This window comes from Buteo buteo, chromosome 26 (assembly GCF_964188355.1).
Source record: "Buteo buteo chromosome 26, bButBut1.hap1.1, whole genome shotgun sequence".
In the NCBI taxonomy this organism is placed as follows: domain Eukaryota; kingdom Metazoa; phylum Chordata; class Aves; order Accipitriformes; family Accipitridae; genus Buteo; species Buteo buteo.
In genome coordinates, this window is record NC_134196.1 from 14,433,724 (window position 1) to 14,454,576 (window position 20,853).

The 20,853-nt window shown below is 41.5% G+C and overlaps 1 protein-coding gene across 1 annotated transcript in view; it reads left to right on the forward strand.

Moving 5' to 3' along the window:
* PTPRR (protein tyrosine phosphatase receptor type R) overlaps positions 1–20,853 on the forward strand; it is a 154,485-nt gene that overhangs the window by 104,749 nt on the left and 28,883 nt on the right. The window contains exons 7-8 of the mRNA XM_075057761.1: positions 12,938–13,124; positions 19,847–19,931. Coding sequence (XP_074913862.1) covers positions 12,938–13,124; positions 19,847–19,931 — 272 coding nt within the window. The remainder of the gene's footprint in view (positions 1–12,937; positions 13,125–19,846; positions 19,932–20,853) is intronic.

A 20,853-nucleotide genomic window follows, 5' to 3' on the forward strand; every position in this document is an offset into this window, starting at 1 on the left:
CTTAACATTGCTAGCTGGCAGAAAAGTCCTTTGTTTGCAAATACACCTTTCCTCAAAGAATACTGCATGTAAATCTGCGGGTCAGACTATTTCTCAGCTCTTGTGGGAAATTCTTTTTAGCATTTTTATCAATATAGTACCCGAGAGCCTCGGTCACAGATCAGGATCCCTCTGTGCAAGGCTCCGTATACACACAAAAATGAAATGATCCTCTATCCAAAAAACTTACAGTCTCAACATCAGACAAGGTGGTAGATGCGTACAGACAATCAGGCAAGCCTCAGGAAATGCAGACGCAATAGCATCATGGCAGAGATGAGGATGCCCAGGGTATGCCATGAGAATGGCTCAGCCCTAGAAATACTGCCCAGAGGCAGTAGCTGATTTCATACGACACTGACATTTCAGCCAGGTTCTCGCTGGAGTTGTTTGTCTGCTTTGATACCATCAGATCCAAGCTGATGCATCAGTTTGGTTTGACTTTGAACCTTCTCTGAGTATGGCCAACACGTTTCAGAAGCTCTTACTGTTTTCATAGTCAGGCAAGTGAGACATTAATTGGTTAAGTGACTGATCCAAGTCGATATTGCAAATCAGTGCCCTATCTTCACAAAATACCTGGACTCTTGAACCCTTCATTCCGTTCTCTAACTGGTGGAGTCTGTAAGAAGCTACAACAGTGGTATTTCTTTCTGGGACAGGGACTTCCCTTATGTTCCCTATCAAAGAACATACTTCTGATGCTTAACAAACTGTGTGTATTGTTGTTATTAATTTGTGGTAGCTATAATTATCCCGGTTATGCTAATACTGTGATTTGATAACAGGAGCAAAACAGAACACAGCAACTTCAACTGACCACTCAAATATGCGATAGGCATCAGAAGGGGAAGTACTGTATATAATTCCCACACAGAAAAATGTCGTTAAGTACAATGTTTCTCTAGGGAACTGGGTCCCGATGCTTCGGGATGACCAATAGCAGCTCCCTGGAAAGCTGCGCTGCCAGCGAGAGATGGGGCTGGTGCTGGGCAGGAGGCTGCGGACCCTGCCCCTCTGCCAGGGCTGGCGCTTCCACTTCCCACCGTCCCCCTGGCAGCCACATCTCCCGTCTCTGAGATGTCTCAAATCCTTCCTGAGTCGTAGCAAATTGCACTGGAGGGCTGCTGCAGAGTCCAGAGGCTTTCCGTTCCTTTCCCTGGATGGGATAGTGGACGTCACAGCCTAGCCTTACAACAAATGATGGAAAACAATCAGAACGGCAGGAAAGCACACAACAGCTAATAAATCCAATTTGCATGGTCTCGTTTCACTTTAGACTCTATTTAGCTTGGTTTGCCTCAGTGGATTTATAGAGGTAGCTGGGAAGAGAATTTGGCCCGCAGAGCACAATACTGAATAGGTTTGCGAAAGAAGGCGGCATTGTGAAAAGCAGAAAGCTGGTACTGTAATTAATCCCAAAGGTAATCCTCTGGCTACAGAGAATGCATTTGCAATTTACTGATAAGATTAGAATAAAATAAATGTTTTCTGCTTCATCACAAGGATTCTCCCAAATGTAGATGGCCTAAATACCCCGCTAGTCCCCATGTCTAGTGTTCGTTACTGCCTGGCTCCCAGCTACGGAGCTCATTGTCCTGGGACAGTGCCGAGGTCAGAAGGTGGGCTAAGAAAGCTGTCTGAAGGAAAAATCACAGAGGACACCAGACTCAAAGATATGGAAGCAAGCTTTGGTTCAGGATGTTCCTAAACTACAGATTGCCAGAAGCTGGAGGGCATACTAAAAATAACAGTGTTAATTAAGTAATCAGTAATTCCTGCTTGATTTGGTCTTGCATTCTTTCCCTAAACCTCCTCTTGCTGGCCATTGTTCAAAACAGGATACTGGTCAACCTTTGGTCCTACCTAGTACACCAAATTTACGTTCATATTTCTGTATCACTCCCTTCAATGTATGTTAATCTAACCCGTGTTACATCATTAGCTGCGTGGAGCCCTGTGTGTTGAGAGTGTTTGTACTGAGATAGATGGGGCGGAGGTCGGGCCGGGAGGCAGTTTGGTTTATCTTTCAGATATGACTTCTCCTCCTTTCTTTTTATTTCATAATGCAATGTGCATTTAGAGGAGCACTGCTTTTATCAGAGTCCTCACATTTCCCTCCTCTATTCAAATTCACAGGAGTGAATTGAAATCAAGTGATTTAAGTTCCTTCATGCCGTGAATCCTTTGCTAATAGAGAACTATGAATTTGAGGCAATTATAATTATTTCACTCTGAAATTTCCAATCTGTGCTGACTCATTGATGCTGTGTTTGAGGAAGAGTAGATCCAGAAAGCCTTTGCTCTGGCCCCTGCCTTCATCTCTGGGCGCAGGTACAGATGCATTTCGCTTCTCTAGAGCCCAGCCTATGCATTCCCCTATAGGAACATCCCTGCTGAAGGCAGGCAGTGGCCAGGGCTGTGGCCTTCAAGGGATCTGCTGAGCTCCGTGGAAAGGAGCTCCAGGTCACTCACCTGCCTGTTCCTCATCAGCCGCTCAGCTGTACAGCTTGGCAGTAGCTCTTTTAAAGGTCTAACTAATCTCTGAAGTGCAAGATAAAGTACACCTTGGTATGCAGACATTTACAGCTGTCTTTTAAAAGCATTCGAGCATTGCTCCATTTCAAATTACAAGCCTAAGTGGATTTCCTAAACTTCATTTTCAAAGGGAATCCAGGCACTCCACACATTAATATACTTGTTGGAGCAAGCCTTCCCCTAGAAAGCAAGGCTGGAAAGCCAGACTACTACAGTGAATCAAGAAGAAAAAGCTGGGAAGAGCGAAAGGTTTATATACCTGGCTTAGGTGTCAGCTCTGGAAACTTGAGAAACAGCTAAATGGCAGACCTAAGGGCACATGCGTGGTTCCTGTCTCTAAGAGCCTAAATCCCATCAACTCGTAGTATAACTTAAGCACGTAAGTCACTCTGGAAAGGGGACTGTGCCTTCCGAAGTGTATGAGCTAAAAGGATTTCTGGTCTGTACGGGCAGCCTCGGCTGCTTTGTCGGCTGCGAGCGGAGTGGTTTTGCTGGCTCCCTTTACAGAAGTCCACAGATGGCGCAGCTCGGTTGAGCAATGCTGTGGATCTGGAGGTTTTACATTCTTCAGGAACTGCTGCTGCTCAGTAATTTCTTCAAAGTGCACTAACAATTCATTTGTCTGCTTAGAAATCTTCTGTGTGACACTTGCAGTAGTTTAAAGATAGCGAAGACCAAGTCAAATAAACAAGGAATGTGCTTTTTTATTATCTTAAGGTTGACAGGGTGTAGTAAGTGCCTCTTTTCCCAGATGTTCCTTCCTGTCTTTCCCAAATGGCAAACTCACCAGGAAAGAACTCATTGTACTGATTAGTCTTCAAGTCACAATAAAAAATAATTTTCTCTTACTGATACTGTCTGAAGATACTGCCCAATTACATTAAGAATACTCCTACCCATCTCTTTTTCCAGGTCAGCTGGTTTTGGTTGAAGACCCAAAAGAGTATTGAAGGACATTAATGTGTGAATAGATTATATATTTGCTTGTTTGGATTTAAGGGTTGTAGATTACATTCCTTAGATGAGCAGCAGGTGCAGCATGAAGGTAGAGTTTGTGCTTAGGAGATTAATTAGTATGGAATACATGAAGCTAAATGGATTTATTGATAAGGGTCCTGTTATGGAAAAAAAAAAAAACCCAACACAAACTTTTTTTCATCTAAAAGCTGAAAAACCTAAGATCAGTTCATTACTTATTTGTTTGCCATAGGGCTGACCAACTGAAAAGCAAAAAATCTCAGTTAACCAGTCTTAAAAAAACACTTCCTAGAATCTATTGCTGTAATGTTGCACCTCTCCGTTCTCATTTATTAGATCAGTTCTCTTAGATAGGCGATGGTTCTCTGAATACTGCAGGCAGGCACCCTCTGGGCATGCTGTAGTGCTCAGCAAAGGAGTGAGACTTGCGTGTGCTGGCAAAAGTGATCAGGCTTTGCACCTGGACAAGAGATCTAAATGGGAAATGATGGTGCCCGGCTACAGCTCCTCCAGGGTATCATGGAGGTACTTGTGAGCTGAAATCATAGAGGGGTAAATCATACAAGTTTGACAAAAAATATTTTGCAAAATGATTGGGTTTTTTTCTAATTTTCAAGCAGAAGATACAGCAGACAGAATATTTGGGGGGTTTTAACAGTTCTTGTTGGCTTACCTTAAATAATGCATCATCTGAGCACATTAAATTGTGCATTTGTTTAAACTCTGCAACCCTAGCAGCTAATTGTTATTCCTCTCCATTCTCTTTTCCTTTTCCCTATTCTTTTAATCCCTTTTGTTTATATGCATTGTAGCTTGGTTTAAATTAGCGTGTGCATTAATCGGAGAGAGAACAGGTCATCCAGTATGTTTGTGCAACGAGGCCTCCAGTATGAAATAGAGCAATGCTGCAATGCAAGCAGATAATAATAGCAATAAACAAGACTGCATTCAATTAAAGCTCTACTATCTAAAGCAAATTAACCATAAATTAGTAAACGTTTATTCAGCTCTTTGAAAAAACAGCTCAAATAAGCACAACAAATTAGCATCTTCATTTATTTTTTACCTCTGAACATTTAACTCAGTTTTCACTCATGCTGAAAACACATATATGTGAATACGAATCAGAAATAGAGCTTTATGTTACCATTCAAGTTTTATTGGGGAGAGAAGTTTGCGTGACAAAACGCAATTTGATTGTAGAAATAATCTACAGGAAAAGATGGGAGGTTGTATAAGCTTTGCATTTTTGAACAGTCAGTTCCCGTAGCCGAGCGGCGTAGCCTTATCGAGGGCAGAACAGGAGTGAATTGGCAGTACATTAGAAAGCATGATTAAAAGAGGGAAAGTTGAAACTACTCTCATGTCAGCTGTTTTCCTCTACAGGATATTGAGCCATTCCTGTCCTAACCAGATACTGATTGCTTAAAACTTAGTCCAGAAGTACTTGTCAAAACCATTTCCTCAGTTCATTTTGACATGCTGAGCTGTGAGTAGATCCTGAGAATTGTTTGCAATTTAGTGCTGGAGGTATTGGCCTGCTCTCGCTCGCGGCTGTGGGAACAAGATCAGACCCTCTGGAGAGAACATGCAGTGCCTCCACTTTCCAGAAAAGCTATTTAAACTTTAGAGCTGAGGCTCCTCATCGGTTTCTATGGACTCAGAGGTGCTGCCAGGAGGTTTCTCGTGGGTAGGAAGCAGCAGAGGATTGGAAGTCTTGCCTCACAGCAGCCGTACATCCCTCTTCTTCTCCTTCCAGTGGGCACACAGCTTGCTGTCCTCACTTCCAGACCCCTTCCTCAGAGTGACAGGCAGGAAGCATCAGTTTTTCAAGTGACAAATAAGTGGGAAAAAATAATAATGCAACACCGGAATACTCCGAGGAGAGCGGTGCGATAGAGCAACCGTGAGCAGAAATGACAGATGTTCTCTCCAAGAAGGTGCACAGGATCAGCTTACTTCATCCCATTGCCTTCCTCATGGTCCTGAGCTTACATATCTTCCACCTCTGGCTTTCTGGTGATAGGTATTACCTTCAGTGTTATATCCCAATTACTGCCTCTGCACTGTAAATGAGGCTTTCCAGTCGGTGGGAGGCAGAGTAGAAATATTATAAATATCAGTTATATCATCAGCTGAATTGCTAAGCATGCTTGTGGAAACATTGGGCTAGTATCTACCTATCTGCCCAGCATCTCCTCTCTGGAGAGGAGGAATCAGAGCCAGAGGAAGGTTAGTTTGTGAGAGGAATAAGGCTTTGGAAATGAGGCCAGCAGCCTACAGAAAAAGAGAGGTCCGCTGTTCCTAGGCGTGATAGGAGGTCAGTAGGTAACTTCTGGTGTTTTAAGTAGCGCTGGTATGTCGGGGGATAGCCGGAGAGGGGGGAAGATCAAGGTTTGACCACCTGCACACCAAAGTGCTGAAGGTGGAAGTCTGGTCCTGCATTTTTTATTTTCATGCATAGTAAAGTTGCTGCAAAATGACCAAACATGAGCTGAGTGGTATAGGTCCTTCAAGGTATCGGGCTATATCAATTTAACTCGCCATAACGCCTGTTACCCTTTAATGCAAAGTAAATCAGACATTTTATATTCATTGTTACAGATTTTCTATCAAAATCAGTTTGTATCCCTCTGCTGTTGTTTTTTTAAGTAAATGATTGACATAAATAATGCTGAATCTTGAAATCAATTGAAGAGTAATTTCCTTTAGAGAAGAGTACCTATGACAATTGATTGTAAAATGACTTAAGGTAACCTGAGAAATGACACAGATTTAGGGAACCTTGGGTTTTAGTCCTGCTTCTAACACTAATTCTTCTTTGGCCTGGTTAATTGGTCGATTGCAACTGCTGATTTTTGAGTACTTCAGTTTGGGAGTGATGTAGGTTTTGTTTGCTTAAAAGTGTCGATAACCCCGGGTCTGAGTAGTTTCCTAAAAGCTGCAGCACTTGTTCAAGTGAAAACCAACGGCAACCCAGAATTGTTAGCAATCAAAGCAGAGATCATTTAGGAAACTTGAGTTATCATCATGGATCTGCTAAGTGTAGCATCTGTATAACGATGCTTCATAGGGCACCTAGGAGTGTAAAAATAAAAAAGTACATTATATGCAGTAAGTACTATGTGCAAATAGTTATTCATTAGGATGACATTCACATAGTTACATAATGATTTTTTAGTTCATTTTTTTTTCTCAAACTAATACTGATGATATTGATTGGCCTTTGTTGAAAGTAGGAGTAAATAAGAGGATAATTACATTAATGGGTATTGTATATTATCAGTTATGGGATTTCTATCAGAATATTCTCTAATATGTGCCGCAGCACAACAGAAACCGGAAACATATGGGCCCTACATTTCCAAGAAAAGAATGTAGACCTAGGAAAAAATGAATCTTCTTTTTTCAAGTTTGGTGCTCCATAATGGAGTTTTACCACATGCTTAGAAGACTTGTTTGAGATAGTATGCTGATGGCCAGAAAAAACGCGAGAGGTTACCGCACCCGTTAATGTAACCATGCTCACATTCAGCCCTACTTTCCCAAGACATCCAGTAACATAAGCAGTACGAGGTGATGATACATATTTTAGGCTAGCAGGTACGGAGCAAGAATCATATATAAGCATTTGTGAAAAACACATAAACCGTTCTTATGCTTATTAGAAGCAACTATTTAACAATACTGTGAATGTTACTTTAAAATTTATTGAATTATACTTCACTTCAAATAAGAGTTATCTTTTAACCTTCTGAGGAGTGACTGTAATGGAGATTATAAATCTGGATTTGTGAAGAAATGTCTCAGTCATACGTTAGAAGACATGCGTTACTGTTTGCCCAAGGCTGGATGAAAATGGCAGTATGTTCAGTCCTTTGCAAAGATTATTTTAACCCCTCTGTATTTCTGCTCTTCTACTTTTTGTTTTTCCAACATTGATTTTTCTTGAAGAAGTCAATGGGAGTTATGCAGTATCCTATTTTTATTTACTTTGTATCAAAATACAGGATTAATAACAACAAAAACATTATGTCCTTTTCTGATTTACTGTGCTTTTCACACCCCACCGCAGCTTTACGTATCATGTTTGTTCATCTACATGACCATGTTTTCTCTTAGCTATTTTGCTAAAAGCGGCAGGAAAGATGAGACCTATATTTTTTCCATTGTCCTTTTTTACAAATGTGTATTTTTTTTTCTTTTGAATTACTCTACTGAAACACAACACCAGATAAGCAGGTGAAGCCTGGCCCGGGTAAGGCAGTAAGTGGTGGAAACCACGTGCCCGATTGATTGTGGTCTCCCAGTGCAATTGCAGCAGAGCAGAACCCACCCGAATTCGGTGCATTGGCTGGTGAGATGGACCAGCAAGGGAAGAGACTCAGGACCCACGCCTAGACCTGGTCTGTGAGCACTAGAGGAATAAAACGCAGAGGGGAACCGCGGTGTTTTTCCTGTCATCCCCGCAGTACAACCCGGGGAAGAGTAGCCCTGCGGAGCGTCTCCCGGTACAAGCGGGCTCGGAGGACCCAAAGCGAACTCCCTCCCCAGCAGCGGCAGCCAGCGCTGCTCTTCCCGCTAATTAATGGCTTCCTTCCACCTGCACGGCGGACGCAGATCCCGCCTGGGCCGCGCAGAAGCCGGGCAGCGGGACGGAGGACCGAGGGTCCAGGAGGAAGAGCCTCCCACGTCTGCAATGCCGGGGTCGGAGGGCAATGGCTCTTGGAGGGCAGCGGCCGTCAGCGCTGCTTCCAAAACCGCTGGAGAGAATGAAAAGCCGAGGACCGGGAATCTGGGCGTTGCATTTTTTCAGGAGTGCTGAATAAACACGGGAATGTGTATTTAAAGAAATTGCCCAGCTTAAATAAACAACTGGGAAAATGTGTCGGGTAATTGGATTTTCATAATTGCCAGCTATGGCTTAATTTTAGGGTCAGGGAAGACCTGGAAATGACCTCATTGATGATTAATAGGCTTTAGTAACCTGGTGGCCCTCCGAGGTGGACAGGTGGAGCTTCCTTTTTAGAGTTTTCAAACAAACATTGCATTAATCTTTTTTTTTTTTTTTCTTTTTAAATCACGATCTGTAATAAAATCTGCTTCTGTAAATGTATTATTAAAAATACTCCAGTGGATTCTTATCGCTGAACTTGTTCCTATTACCGAACTGAAAAGAATCCTGTGAGTATGTAATAAGACCCCCTCAGGGATACTAGACAATACACAGACAGACACAAGTGGTTTCCTGATTGCACTTATTCACGTACCCAGTGATGAGGTGGCTGTCCCAGCTGGTGAAACTTCGGAAGAGTTAGTCTCATGCTGGTTTTAATGTAATGTTGTCACGAATGTTTACAATTCCTCGGATTCCTCACATGATGCTTTTCCCCATCAAGACACAACCTCGAGGGGATGCTGAGGCAGGTGTATCACAATGAAATCTTCTCTAATTTGGCTCAGACTATTAACATGGGGAACATAAAAAATATAAAGTTATTTAGAAGGTAAAAAAGGGTTGTAAATATTCAGAAATAAGGGAAAACCCTTGTGTATGGCTCCTTCACTCTAATTTGAAATGGAAAGATACCTGTATGTAGTCAGGAGATACATCTCTCTCTCTCTCTCTCTCTCCCCAAGAAAAATTAGTTGTCTGACTTGAAGTGTTGCTGGTCTGATTGTGATTTCTTTATTCAAAACCTATTGGAGACAAGGGATAGTTACCAAAAACGGGCTTTGTTTTAGGTGGTACCTCCTTGTTGCTCCATGGCCAGCCTTGTGCAGTCCACCCAATAAGGTGGGAAAAGGTGGGCTCCCTACCTAACCTCTTTCCACTCAGCTAGTAAAAGAGAAGAGAATTCTGGCTGTTCACTCGTTTCTACAGAAAGTGAAGAATTTAACTGTTGGAGAGGCATAGAGAATCCCAGGAGTCCAGGGCAGGACCTGACACTATAAGCATCTCCAGTTAGGACATACAAGCGCCTGATGGGTTCAGACCCTCCTTCATCTTTCAGGACAAGGCAATATCTCCTGTTTTCAGCCCTATTCCTCAGCACGGTCTTGAATGCAACAAAGTCTGTGTGATTAATGTTAATATTGGCAATAGTTAGTATTGCTAATGTAAACATTATTAGAATCTTTTTATTAACTGAAGCACGCTTCTTCAAAAGTTTTCTTTGAGATGCCTTTTTCTATGGATGAATTACTTTTAGAGCTATTATCTATTGTCTATCCTCTTACGGACTTTCTGAAAAGACTGCTATCCTTTAAGTAATTATTTTCTGCCCTATATTCAGTTTTTATTCAACGTGTAGCTTTTAATGTGTTAAATACACGGCTAAAAACTATTTCGTCTTTCCAGAGTAAGTTATTTGATTCTCAACACCGGTATTCGTCAATAATCCCCATAAATGGTAAAAGCTGTAAACTCAAAGTTATAATTAGATCAGGTATATTTTTGTTGTTGTTGTTAAAAAGGAAATAGCCTTTTTGCCAAGACTGTCAGTTATAACAATGTAAAAGCCAAAGAAAATATTAACATTTTCACAGCACTTTGTTAATGAACAATGCGAATGCTTTTCCTCTATATTAGGAAATCTCAGTAGGTTCTCCCAGAAGTATGTCTGGGTCTAAATCGCTACCCATTTCTCAACCAAAGGTAGCCTAAACAGTTTTGGAGAGGTTCATCGCACACCTCTTCTGGGGATTTCTGGACTGTTTTCAAAAGATTGGGTTTGCGATATACGCCCTCGGAGCCACCTGTTTGAAGGACTGCCTTTTTCCACGGAATAAATTGCTAGTCGTGGTCAGAAGAGGTGCCTTCGCGGGAGGGGTTTTGTGAGAAAGCGGTCTGATGGGTTGTTTTCCGTGGAGCTGGGGGACTGGTTTCTCCCACAGCAGGGGCATTCCCCGGGGAGCCGGGATGGCTACGGGATCCAGGACCCTCCCGCAGGGTCTGGCAGAGTGTGGCCACCGCGGCGTGCCCGGATCCCAGGCTGTCCCGGCTCTGGATTTGGGTATAAGCCCTGGTACTGCCGACCGGGGCTTCGCTACGGTGCAGGGGGTGGGCGAGCCACGGAGCTCTACTGGTAGCCTGTGCATAGATCAGTTAGTGGTCGTTTCTGCTCAGGATGCTACTTCGCTTCTGCCTACCTCCTAGCGAAATCAGCAGGATCGTACCCCGCCTACTTCGCTCTGCCAACAGAAATTGTCCCCGTCTACCCCGGGAGGCAGCCAGCTGCCTGCGGCCGCCTCGGCTCCATCTCGCCTCTCCCACCTCTGCTTCTGCCGCTGACTCACCGGTACCATCTGCGGGCCTTGCTGGCACCCACCCATCGCCTAACCCAAAATAAGTTTATGGACACTTTGGCACGACATGAGACTCACCAATTCCGTCGGGTGGTCTTGTCTCTTGGCCATTGTTGCTTTGTGTTCGGCTAGGTGACGGGCGAGTGAGTGAAGTCATTTCTATTCGTGCAGACTGGCATGATAGAAATTATTTCATTTAAAATAAAATTACTGAAGGATCTGCTGACACGTATAAGAGGAAGGGAAGCGCACTGAAGTTGTGTCAACAAAAAAAAGTGTCACGTTCGTACGGTTACAAAGAAAGCAATAAACCCTATGAGTACTTATCCTGGTGGCAGAAGAAGATCAGAAAACAGAACAGCAACACCAGCACTAAGTAAGTAAGGAGTCCCAGTGTCTGAAAAGACAAGTAATTTGCTCAAATATGTGTGCATACAAATACCTGTGGGCCGCCGATAAATAATGAAAGGGCAGTAAAACCCAAGTATTAACACAAGCAACTTTTGCTGCAGACTAGAGGAAAGGATTCCCCCAAAACTAACAGCACTTGCCTCACAGATACTACCTGATGATGTCTGTGTGACATTTATAATAGTATGTGGCATTACTGTAAAAGGGACAGTTGTATCTCAACAACATCCCAGAGTCCAGCGTGGTGTGCGGTCACACTCACCCAGCGGCAGTTCTCCTGCCAACAAGAAATGCACCCAACCATGCAGAGTTCTAGCAGGAAAAGTGGAGACACCAGATAATGGATTAACCAGTAAATGGTTAATCACTGGCATATGTGCTTTTAAAAATGGGCAAGGTGTAGAGTTGTATTCTGATCTAGCAGATCTATTAGGAAAGACTTGAGACAGAGATCTCACGTTGTGGTTGTGTATATCTGAGCATGGTAGAGCAACTAAGAGCTAAAAGAACTCCTCTGTAAGCATACATTAACGGAGAGACAATAATGTGCAGAGGTAGGAGTGAAAGTTGCGTGGTCATATCTCTATATGTGCATAGCTGTTTGGTAAATGTTAGAGATGTTTACACTGAGCTGGGCACCTGTAGCCCAGTTCAGACAGCTGAACCTTACAGTCTTATAGCACTGATTTCTGCTTAGTAAACAGAAAAACTTTGATTAATGCCTACAAATGTGTGTTTAGTCATCACAATTCACAGAGCGTGGATTTATTGCAATCAATATGCCTAAAGTTAAGGGTTGAGTAGATAACATTTGATCGATGGGTTGAAACTATGAAAAAAATCAGGTTTTTTAAGTGTTGTTTGGAGAAAGTGACAAAAAGAGTAGTGCTTGTACCGAGCACGCAGAAGCGTGCTTTATTTGTATTTTCATGGCTCAAAGGTGTTGTTGAATCCAATTTTATTTTTCTGTAAAAATGTGAAATGTTGATGAATTTGATTGTCCTGCAAGAGACATTTGGCATTTCCGAATAACCCCTCTAAGTCTGTGACCATTCCTCCTCCTGGGATTCAGCTCATTTATTGTGGTTTATTGCCTTTCCCTTCTCTCCGACCTAACATGAGACATTGTCCACTGTCTTGGTAGCCATGATGTTTGCACTGCCTTTCCACCTATTTCTGCTGATTTTATCACTTTTATCACACATTCTGTATATCTAACTTGAGTAGATTCTTAAACATATAGCTGACATAACTGTGAATTTATTTCCAGGTTGTTATATGTATCAGTTAGAAATGTGTACCCTTTTTTTTTTTTCTGTGAAACATTTCTTCCTTACTAAGATACCACTTTCACATTTGACATCTGTAACTATTAAGTAGCGTATAGGGAGCAGTTTCGACTTCTAACAATAATCCAAGTAGTTGCTCCCTAGCATGCTGTTCTTGCATCCGTCGTTAGACTCAGGAACTAGGATAAGATGTAAAATCTTGGTTTTCTGGCCACCCAGTGCTTCCAGTGAAACCAGTCTTGCAGTCTTTGCATACCCAAATCTCCCAGTGGCTGTACAGAAAGCCAGGGTGCATAAATAACTCAGGATCAGCTGCAAGAGTATGGGACTTACAGTAACACTGATATAACTGTTTTAATTATTCTCTAACGCAGACGAGGATCCAATGTCTCGCTGACTTTGGATATGAGCAGTTTGGGAAGTGTTGAACCTTTCGTCGCTGTGCCAACCCCACGAGAAAAAGTAGCGATGGAATACCTACAGTCGGCCGGCCGCATCCTGACACGGCAGCAGCTTCAAGACGCAGTTGCATGTTCTCATTTACTTCAGACAGAGTTCATGGTGAGTTTAACAACAAGCTTTAAATGAGGATTTTTGACATCATTGGCACAACAGGAACTGTGGGGAAAAAATAATCGGGCAACACTTCAATGTCAAGGTACAAAACATTTCCGAAGGGCAGATTAGATAGTTTCAAGGTGGTGTTTTATGTTTATGCACTAAAGACAGATAAGAAGTCAGTTATATCCATGGATAACACAGATTCCTCTCGGTTTGAAGTCCCATTCATAGATGGGTTTAATGTCATATTAGAGCTACAATACAAACAGCAGGACTGTAACACTGTGACAGTTTCAAAGAGATCCTAAAGGCTATGATGACAGAAAACACAGTAATAATTGGAGATTTTGTTTATTCCCATGTAATCATCACATATGTTTGCAATTTGAAGACTAAATTTTTAGTCACTATAAGTGACTTTTTGGAGCAGACTGTCAGTCCAAAATGTCTTTAACAAGCACTCCATACAGCAAGCCTAATATACTCAAGACCAAAACACCTGAAGTGTCCTACAAATGGATTTACTATTAAAAAGGGTAAGAATCTAAAATTAAGACAGTGGCCAGGTAGAAACAAGTCAGAGCAGAAAAACTCAGTTAGGGAAAACACATTATTACATACTATTTTAAGAAGACCTGAAAAAGACTGCTATTACAAAACAGCCAGGTGAAAAAGGCTATCGGAAATAAGGAGACACTCTTTACAAGAGAAGTAGAACAGAGCATAAAATGAAGCCAACTGAATGTGAAAGCTGAAAAAGGCAGGCCAAAAAAGGCTTTGAATTAAAAAAAATAAAATCATAACTTCATTTTTAAATAGATCAAAACCACAAAGCTTAGCAAAGACTATGAGGATCAATAGATGATCAAAAGGGTAGAAAAGGGATTTGGTGAAGCTGAAGCAGTAGGAAGTGACTCCATTATTTGCATCTGTGTTGACCATAGAAGAACTTAGGGAATTTCCTACCTCTGTGGCAGGAGTAGATTCAAACGGGTCACTGGAGGATCTGTCTGATATTGAAGCATTAATGGGAAAGATTCTAGAACAAATCAATCAAATTAATAAAAGCTACTCACTGGAATAAGCTAGTATTCACCCAGGAATCCTAAAGGAGCTCCTATGTGAAATTATTGCTGTATTAACTGGGCAGGTGTAATTTAGCACTTGGCCCCCAGCAGCTGAGGAATCAAAGGGCCAGAGGTAACGGGCGTTTTTCAGAAGGGCTCCAGAAGAGATCCAGAGAACTGCAGGCCTAGAAATCGGATGTCTAAATCAGAGTAATTGGAGGGAATTATAATAAAGAAGCCAACAGATATATGAACAAATGCGATACAGTGGGGAATAATCAACACAGTGTAACACTGGAAGCACTGGTTGCTTCTCAGAGTTAAACGGGATCACTGGTGGAGGCCCAGAGATATCTATTCTGGAGCTGATACTGACCAAGATACTCTTAAATCATCTGGAAAAGGGAATAAATAGTAAGGTGGTGAAGTTTGATGATGATGCTGAATTACCAAGGGTAGTAAAATTAAAAATAGACTTCAAAGAAATTACACAAGGGATTTTATGATGGTGATGAGGCAGAGGAAATTCAGGTTGATAAAGAAAATGTTATGCATTTGGCAGAAAACAGCTTTGTATACTTTGATGGGTTCTGAAATACAAACCTAAGAATCTCGAGAAAAGAACTAGAGAATAGCACAGGAAACATCTTTATGACATTGGAAAAATCTATATAGCACTCACAACTGCATGCTGCTCTGATCTTTCCTTCTTGGAGCACATACAGAAAGAAGTACGGTGAACATAATCTCAGACTAAAGCAGCTTCTGTATCAGGAGATACTAAATAGACAAAGACTCTTCTGCCTAGAAAAGAGACTGCGAGAGGCTCTAACAGAAGCCTATAATCATGATAGCAAGGAGAAGGTGAATATGGAGTGATTATTCATGGTTTTTCATGCTAGGAGACCAGTGCAATACAGAGAAAAGCTGGTCCTGTTCGAGTTCCCCCAGACCCCTCGCTACCAGCTGCTGTCAGAGGGTACCAGAGAGGGGGAACCAACAGAACCAGTCACCCGACCCAACCTCAGCCTGCCTTTTTTAGCTTTTACAACTCACTAGCAAGCTAAACTAAACAAGCAGAGCTTTTTAAGACTGGTTTAATAGCTCAAATTTAATAAATAGAGCCACACAGAAACATGTATCCTAACAAGGCATGTAAGAGCAGGAAGACCTGTACAACCCCTTGAGCATACTACAGGTCTAACAAAGACACACAAACAACTCACTTATTAAACATGCTGGAGCACCTGATCCCTCAGGTTTCATTTTGTTTTCAATTTGTGCATGTAAGTCACTCGAATAGATGATGAGTGCCACCTGACTCTAAAAAGAGTTTGTCATTATGAATAATTGCATCCTACGAAGCAGTCCTTTTATTCGCCTTTAAAAAGCCAGGGTTTATAGTAAAAGTCATTTGCTTAAGAAAACTAAATCCCTCAGTTGTTTTACCAAAAATTGGTCAGAGAGTGTACGTGGAAAAAATTACAAGCATCCAACACACTTTTATCACCAGTTACGCCATCAGTTCTCTGCCATTCTGCTGCTTAGGCAAGAAAGTTGGAAGAAACAACTTCATCATGCTTAAACCTCCCATGTTAGGAGACAGTTTGTACAGACAACCTGGCACCTCTGCAGAATCTTACTTACCAGAATCCTCTCACACAGCATCCGTGCACGGCTTTGGGGCAATACTCCCATTTTATTTGTCCCTCCGGGGGGCACAACATGACTTTGGCCATTCAGTATTTCCACAGAATTTTATTGAAAAGATCATGACTTGTCTATTCCATTTTTAAACTATTTTTTGAAATCTGTTTTAAGACGAAGCTGTTGAACAGTATCTGTTTAATATCTTTCTTGTTACAGATAATAGCTTTAGTAGGAACTTGAGGCATGCAAAGAACGCAATATATAACCCTCACTCGTTCTGCTCGCTCAGCTTGTTTTAACTAGCTAAAGAAATACAATAAGATAGTCTTCTTGAGACTAAAATTATTAGTTCCCATGAAAACCTTCCAAGTGTGCAAAAAGTGGACAAATGTTCAAAGTTTTCAATGGAGAACTGAAACATGAGCAGTTTCAGGTTATTTTTAGTACTTTAATTAACATTTAATTTTTTGATTAACAGTTAAGGGGGCATCAGCTTTATTTTTTTTTATTGTAAAAAATGATAAGTTGCCATCAAAATACTTTCCATAATATTTATTAGGTAAAAAGAGTTATTTTCCTTTTTTTTTTTAATGCTGACAAAAATTTTGGCTACTTTTACTTGGGAGAATATACCTGACTTGCAAGGAGGAAGAAACATAAATTCTCCAGCCGCCCGGCCATCTCCCGCTTGATGCCTGCCGAAATTTTAACATAGTTCATCGGTTGGCGAGATACTGACAGATGCAGAAATGCCACCGAGTTGAAAACAGAAACGCATTTCTCTTGGCCAACAAGGTCAATTAATAATATTAATCACTTACATCCTGTAAACACTTTCTAGCCAGTGGGCTCCTCCCAGTAGTAAGTACTTGTGGGGCCAAGGGCACAGACAGAAAGCTGACAATAACACCGTGCATCACAGCCACAGGCAAGTCACTTATTCTGAAACTGGCTGTGAAAAGCAAGAGATTATTCCAGAAAAAAAAAGTCCGGATATTATGTGGATAACGTTCCTGCTAACGTGGGGGAAAATAAGCCCAGCAGATTGCAAATAGCACAATCATGTGCAAGTTAGCATACAAAGTCTGTAGCTAAATAGGCAGTATATATCCATTTGCTTTATTAAACATCTATACGTATTATATATAATTAAGTAATTACAAATAATGTATAAGCTGCACACATTCGTGTGCTCAGTTGCACGCATGCAGTTACAGATGTGTACACATGTATGCCTTTGTTCATGGGCTACTTCACCTCTCTGGGCGATACGCTTCTAACAACAGCTATTCTGGTTCACATTAGCCATTGAATGCTACAACTGTTCATACACTCAAAGAGATATGATTTGGGTCTCTGAAAGTATTCAAGAAAATATAGCAAAATTTAGGAAGATTCAGGCAGATATTTATTATACCTATCCTGCCATTTTTATGACAGCCAAATTTTATAGATTTAACAATCTGGCACTTTCCCATGCAGGACTGTATTTTCTGTCATTCCAATGTTTTGAGAATAATGAATTTTTCTGTTCTATCACCAACTTCAGACATTCTGTCTTTTGAATAGTAGCAGCTCAGGCTACTAAAGAAGTATATGCTGGGCAATTTATGTTTCTTCCTCCTTGCAAGTCAGGTGTATTCTCCCAAGTAAAAGTAGCCAACCTTTTTGTCAGCATTAAAAAAAAAGGAAAAAAACTCTTTTTACCTAATAAATATTATGGAAAGTATTTTGATGGCAACTTATCATTTTTTACAATAAAGGACTCTGCCTCACATGGCTTTTTCCAGTCTCTGTAGGTGACAGACTAGATCCTATTAAACACAGGTTTAACGTATTGCTCTCTCTCAGCTGGTATATAGTTGAGCAGGGAAAACTTTCGGAAACCATGCGCTGGTGATGTTTATCCTAAGCCAGAACTGAACCAGGGAAGCTCCAGGTCAGCCGCCATCCCATAGCAGAGCCGGTTGGGACAATTCGGAGCCCAGGGACCAAGGGGAAGAGTCTTGCAGAGATCATCACTGGGAAGGGGTGAAAGTCAGAGGCGGGTATGAGGAGGGTGTAGGAGCTCATTCTGTAGTTCCGTGGAGGAGGAAGGGGCATCAGGAGCAGGACAGAGGTGAGATGGTTTGACCTGGAGGAATGGGGATGAGGTTTATGCAGGAATGGAGTCTCACGAGCGAGAAGATCCTGCGCTTAGCACAGGCATCATATGGATGGTGGTACAGGGAGCTGAAGAAGGATCGGGTGAAGGACCTGCAAGGAAGGTGTATCTTAGCAGTAACACTTTGGATGGCCTGAAATGAGAGGGAGAGAGTCATTCTTTTGAGGAGTCAGCTGAAGAGAAAGGAAGAAATCAAGGAGGGAAGGAGGGAGAATAAAGAAGGTCCACTAAACACATGGGCATAAGGCAGAGAAGGTAGAAAAATAAAAACCAACGCAGAAGTTGCAGCCTCATGTAGTAAGATGTTCAGAAGCCAAGTTGGGAAGCAGAAAAGAAGCAAAGCAATTCATTACGACCCATCTAAATTGTACTTAACTTTGCCTTCTCTTCAACCAGAAAACTAAGAGGGTAGCTTCGCCTGCTTGGCGAACCCATGTAAAGATCTACTGTTGGGTGCATCCCTGGCAAGCTTTAGAGACCTCGTCCCTGCTCCCCTAAAAAAAACCCCACTCCAGTCCTGCTGCAGGGCTTGGCTCTGAGGGGCAGCGGGTGCACGTCTCACCTGCGCCAAAGCCGTGGGCAGGGCTGCGCCTCTGGAGTTAAAAACCAGCTGGTTTAGGAGGGAAATCCCTGAGTAAAATTTCCAGTGGTGCAAGTCAAAGGAGGTTTGCACTGAATAGGGTAGGAACATACCTTTTGTGCTTCCTCATGTTCCGATGTGTCTGTAAGAGGCAATTATTTAACATGCCGCTGTCTCTTTGGATAAATGTTCTAGGCTAGCAATGAAGTTTTCAAGTCTGTAGTAATGACTGTGCTTTTAAGTAGAAGTAATAATTTACTGAAGATCAAATTCCAGCTTACCCCAGGATAATTTAAATAACGGTGGCCAAAAAAATTCAGTAAAAAATGAAGATTTGAGTCAACTGAAGCATTTGTTAATGTGATTTTGCCAGATTGTTTTGGTTGATGAAACATCCCCCACGATCAGGAAAAAAAAAAACCACCTACATGTTTTATCTTGCCATTTTCAAAGGGTTGTTTTTATTCAACTGTAAGAACACTAACAATGTTTCAGGACCTCAAGATCAAAATTATTCTTCCCCCCCACAGACCAAGTGAAACATTTTTTCAATGAAAAATTGGAGGATTATTACTTTTGATGCTGACAAACAATTTGTAAAACAGTAATTTTAAGTTGATCAGGAGTTTATCATTTGTATATTTTTGGAACTTCAAGCAAACTGTCACGAGTTGCTTGCACATCTGCGTATTTAAAGATGACAATGCAATGCAGATCAGTCACTAAAAGATCAAATGAGAATCAAGAGAAATAGCTTCAGATTTTTATTACATTTTGAATCACTGAATGCAAAAGACTAAGGCACTTCATCCTGGTAGTCTCTATAAAAAGCAAGTGAGGTCTTTGACTGGCATCATTAAGGGCTTTGCACAAAATTAAAAAAAATATGTTTGCTATAAATTTATATTTATTTTGAAAGTTCCTCCCCCGGTTATGTAAAATGTTGTGCTTTTCTGCTACAGTACTGCACTTTTCAACTCCACTTTTTTAGAACTATTGTGCATTTTAACCTCTCTCCTAATCCTGTAAAAACTTTGCTTTTAATAATTCATCAGAAGTGTTCCTTGGAAGTCACCCTTCAATATGCAACTCCCTGTGTTTATTAAAGGAAGGGTGTTGACAGGCTTGAGGTGGGAACCACTTTTTTTCTTAATAACTTTGATGTCAAAAGACAGTTGTGTAACAGCAGATGGCCTTCTGGTGATAATTTCCTGCATGGCTCCTTTGGAAACACCAATCTGATTTAATTTATTTTTTATAGGAAATACCAATGAATTTTGTGGATCCCAAAGAAATTGACATCCCGAGTCACGGAACTAAAAACCGCTATAAAACAATTTTGCCAAGTAAGTGAATTAGCCCATGGTTTCCTACTATGACATTTAGTCCCGCTTTGAGAACGTATTGCTGTGAAAATCTACCTGTCTTTATCTTCGATCGTTGTGTACCTAGTCATAAGTGTATTAATAGTCCGTGTAGAAAGATAACGAAACCCCAGCGCTGTAGGACTGGCAAATGCAGAACTCTCACTGGGTGCCTTAGCAGGCACACACTTTGGGAGCATCCCAACCACGTGCTGAAACGCAGCCCGGGTGCGTGCTGGTTTTCTCTGGAGGCCAGCTCAGGCAGATGGGTAGAGAGGTCTGCCATGCCTCGCCGTAGCTCCGCGGTCTGGAGGAGGAGAGGACCAAGGCTGTTGCCTCCATCACAGCTCACACTGTCTTGCAGTCACTGAATTCCCTCCGGTTGGGTCAAGCTACTTGGGATCCTGACCAACATTAAGTGGCCCGGACAAAAAAAAAAAGCAAGTCCATCCTATCCTCTCTCGTAGTGGACTTCCATCTTTATAAGTCCTCTGGTGGGTTTGGTTTTTTCCTTCTCCGCGTGCCAGTTGGCTTTGTGGAAATCTGTTTGCATTAGTAAGAAAGCCACTCTCACACAGTGCTGCCTCATCATTGCTGTAAACTTCTTACTGCTTTGCTGTACTGCTTCTGTATTTTCGTTGGCCTGAATTCGTTATTTCTGACCAAGTAACAATTGCTTTGTTATAATTAGAGGTGATTGAAAACTTTTCAGTGGAATAGTTTTCCTTCAAAATACACCTTTCTCTGAAATGCAACTATTTTCATAACATTTGTTGGGGAATAACGTGATATTCCATTTCTCTTTTATTAATCATTTTGTTTTCTGTTCAGTTTCAAAAATGGTTGCAGAAGTTTTAACGTTGCACTAAATATAGACATGAATAGTTGAGTTTTTATAAATTTT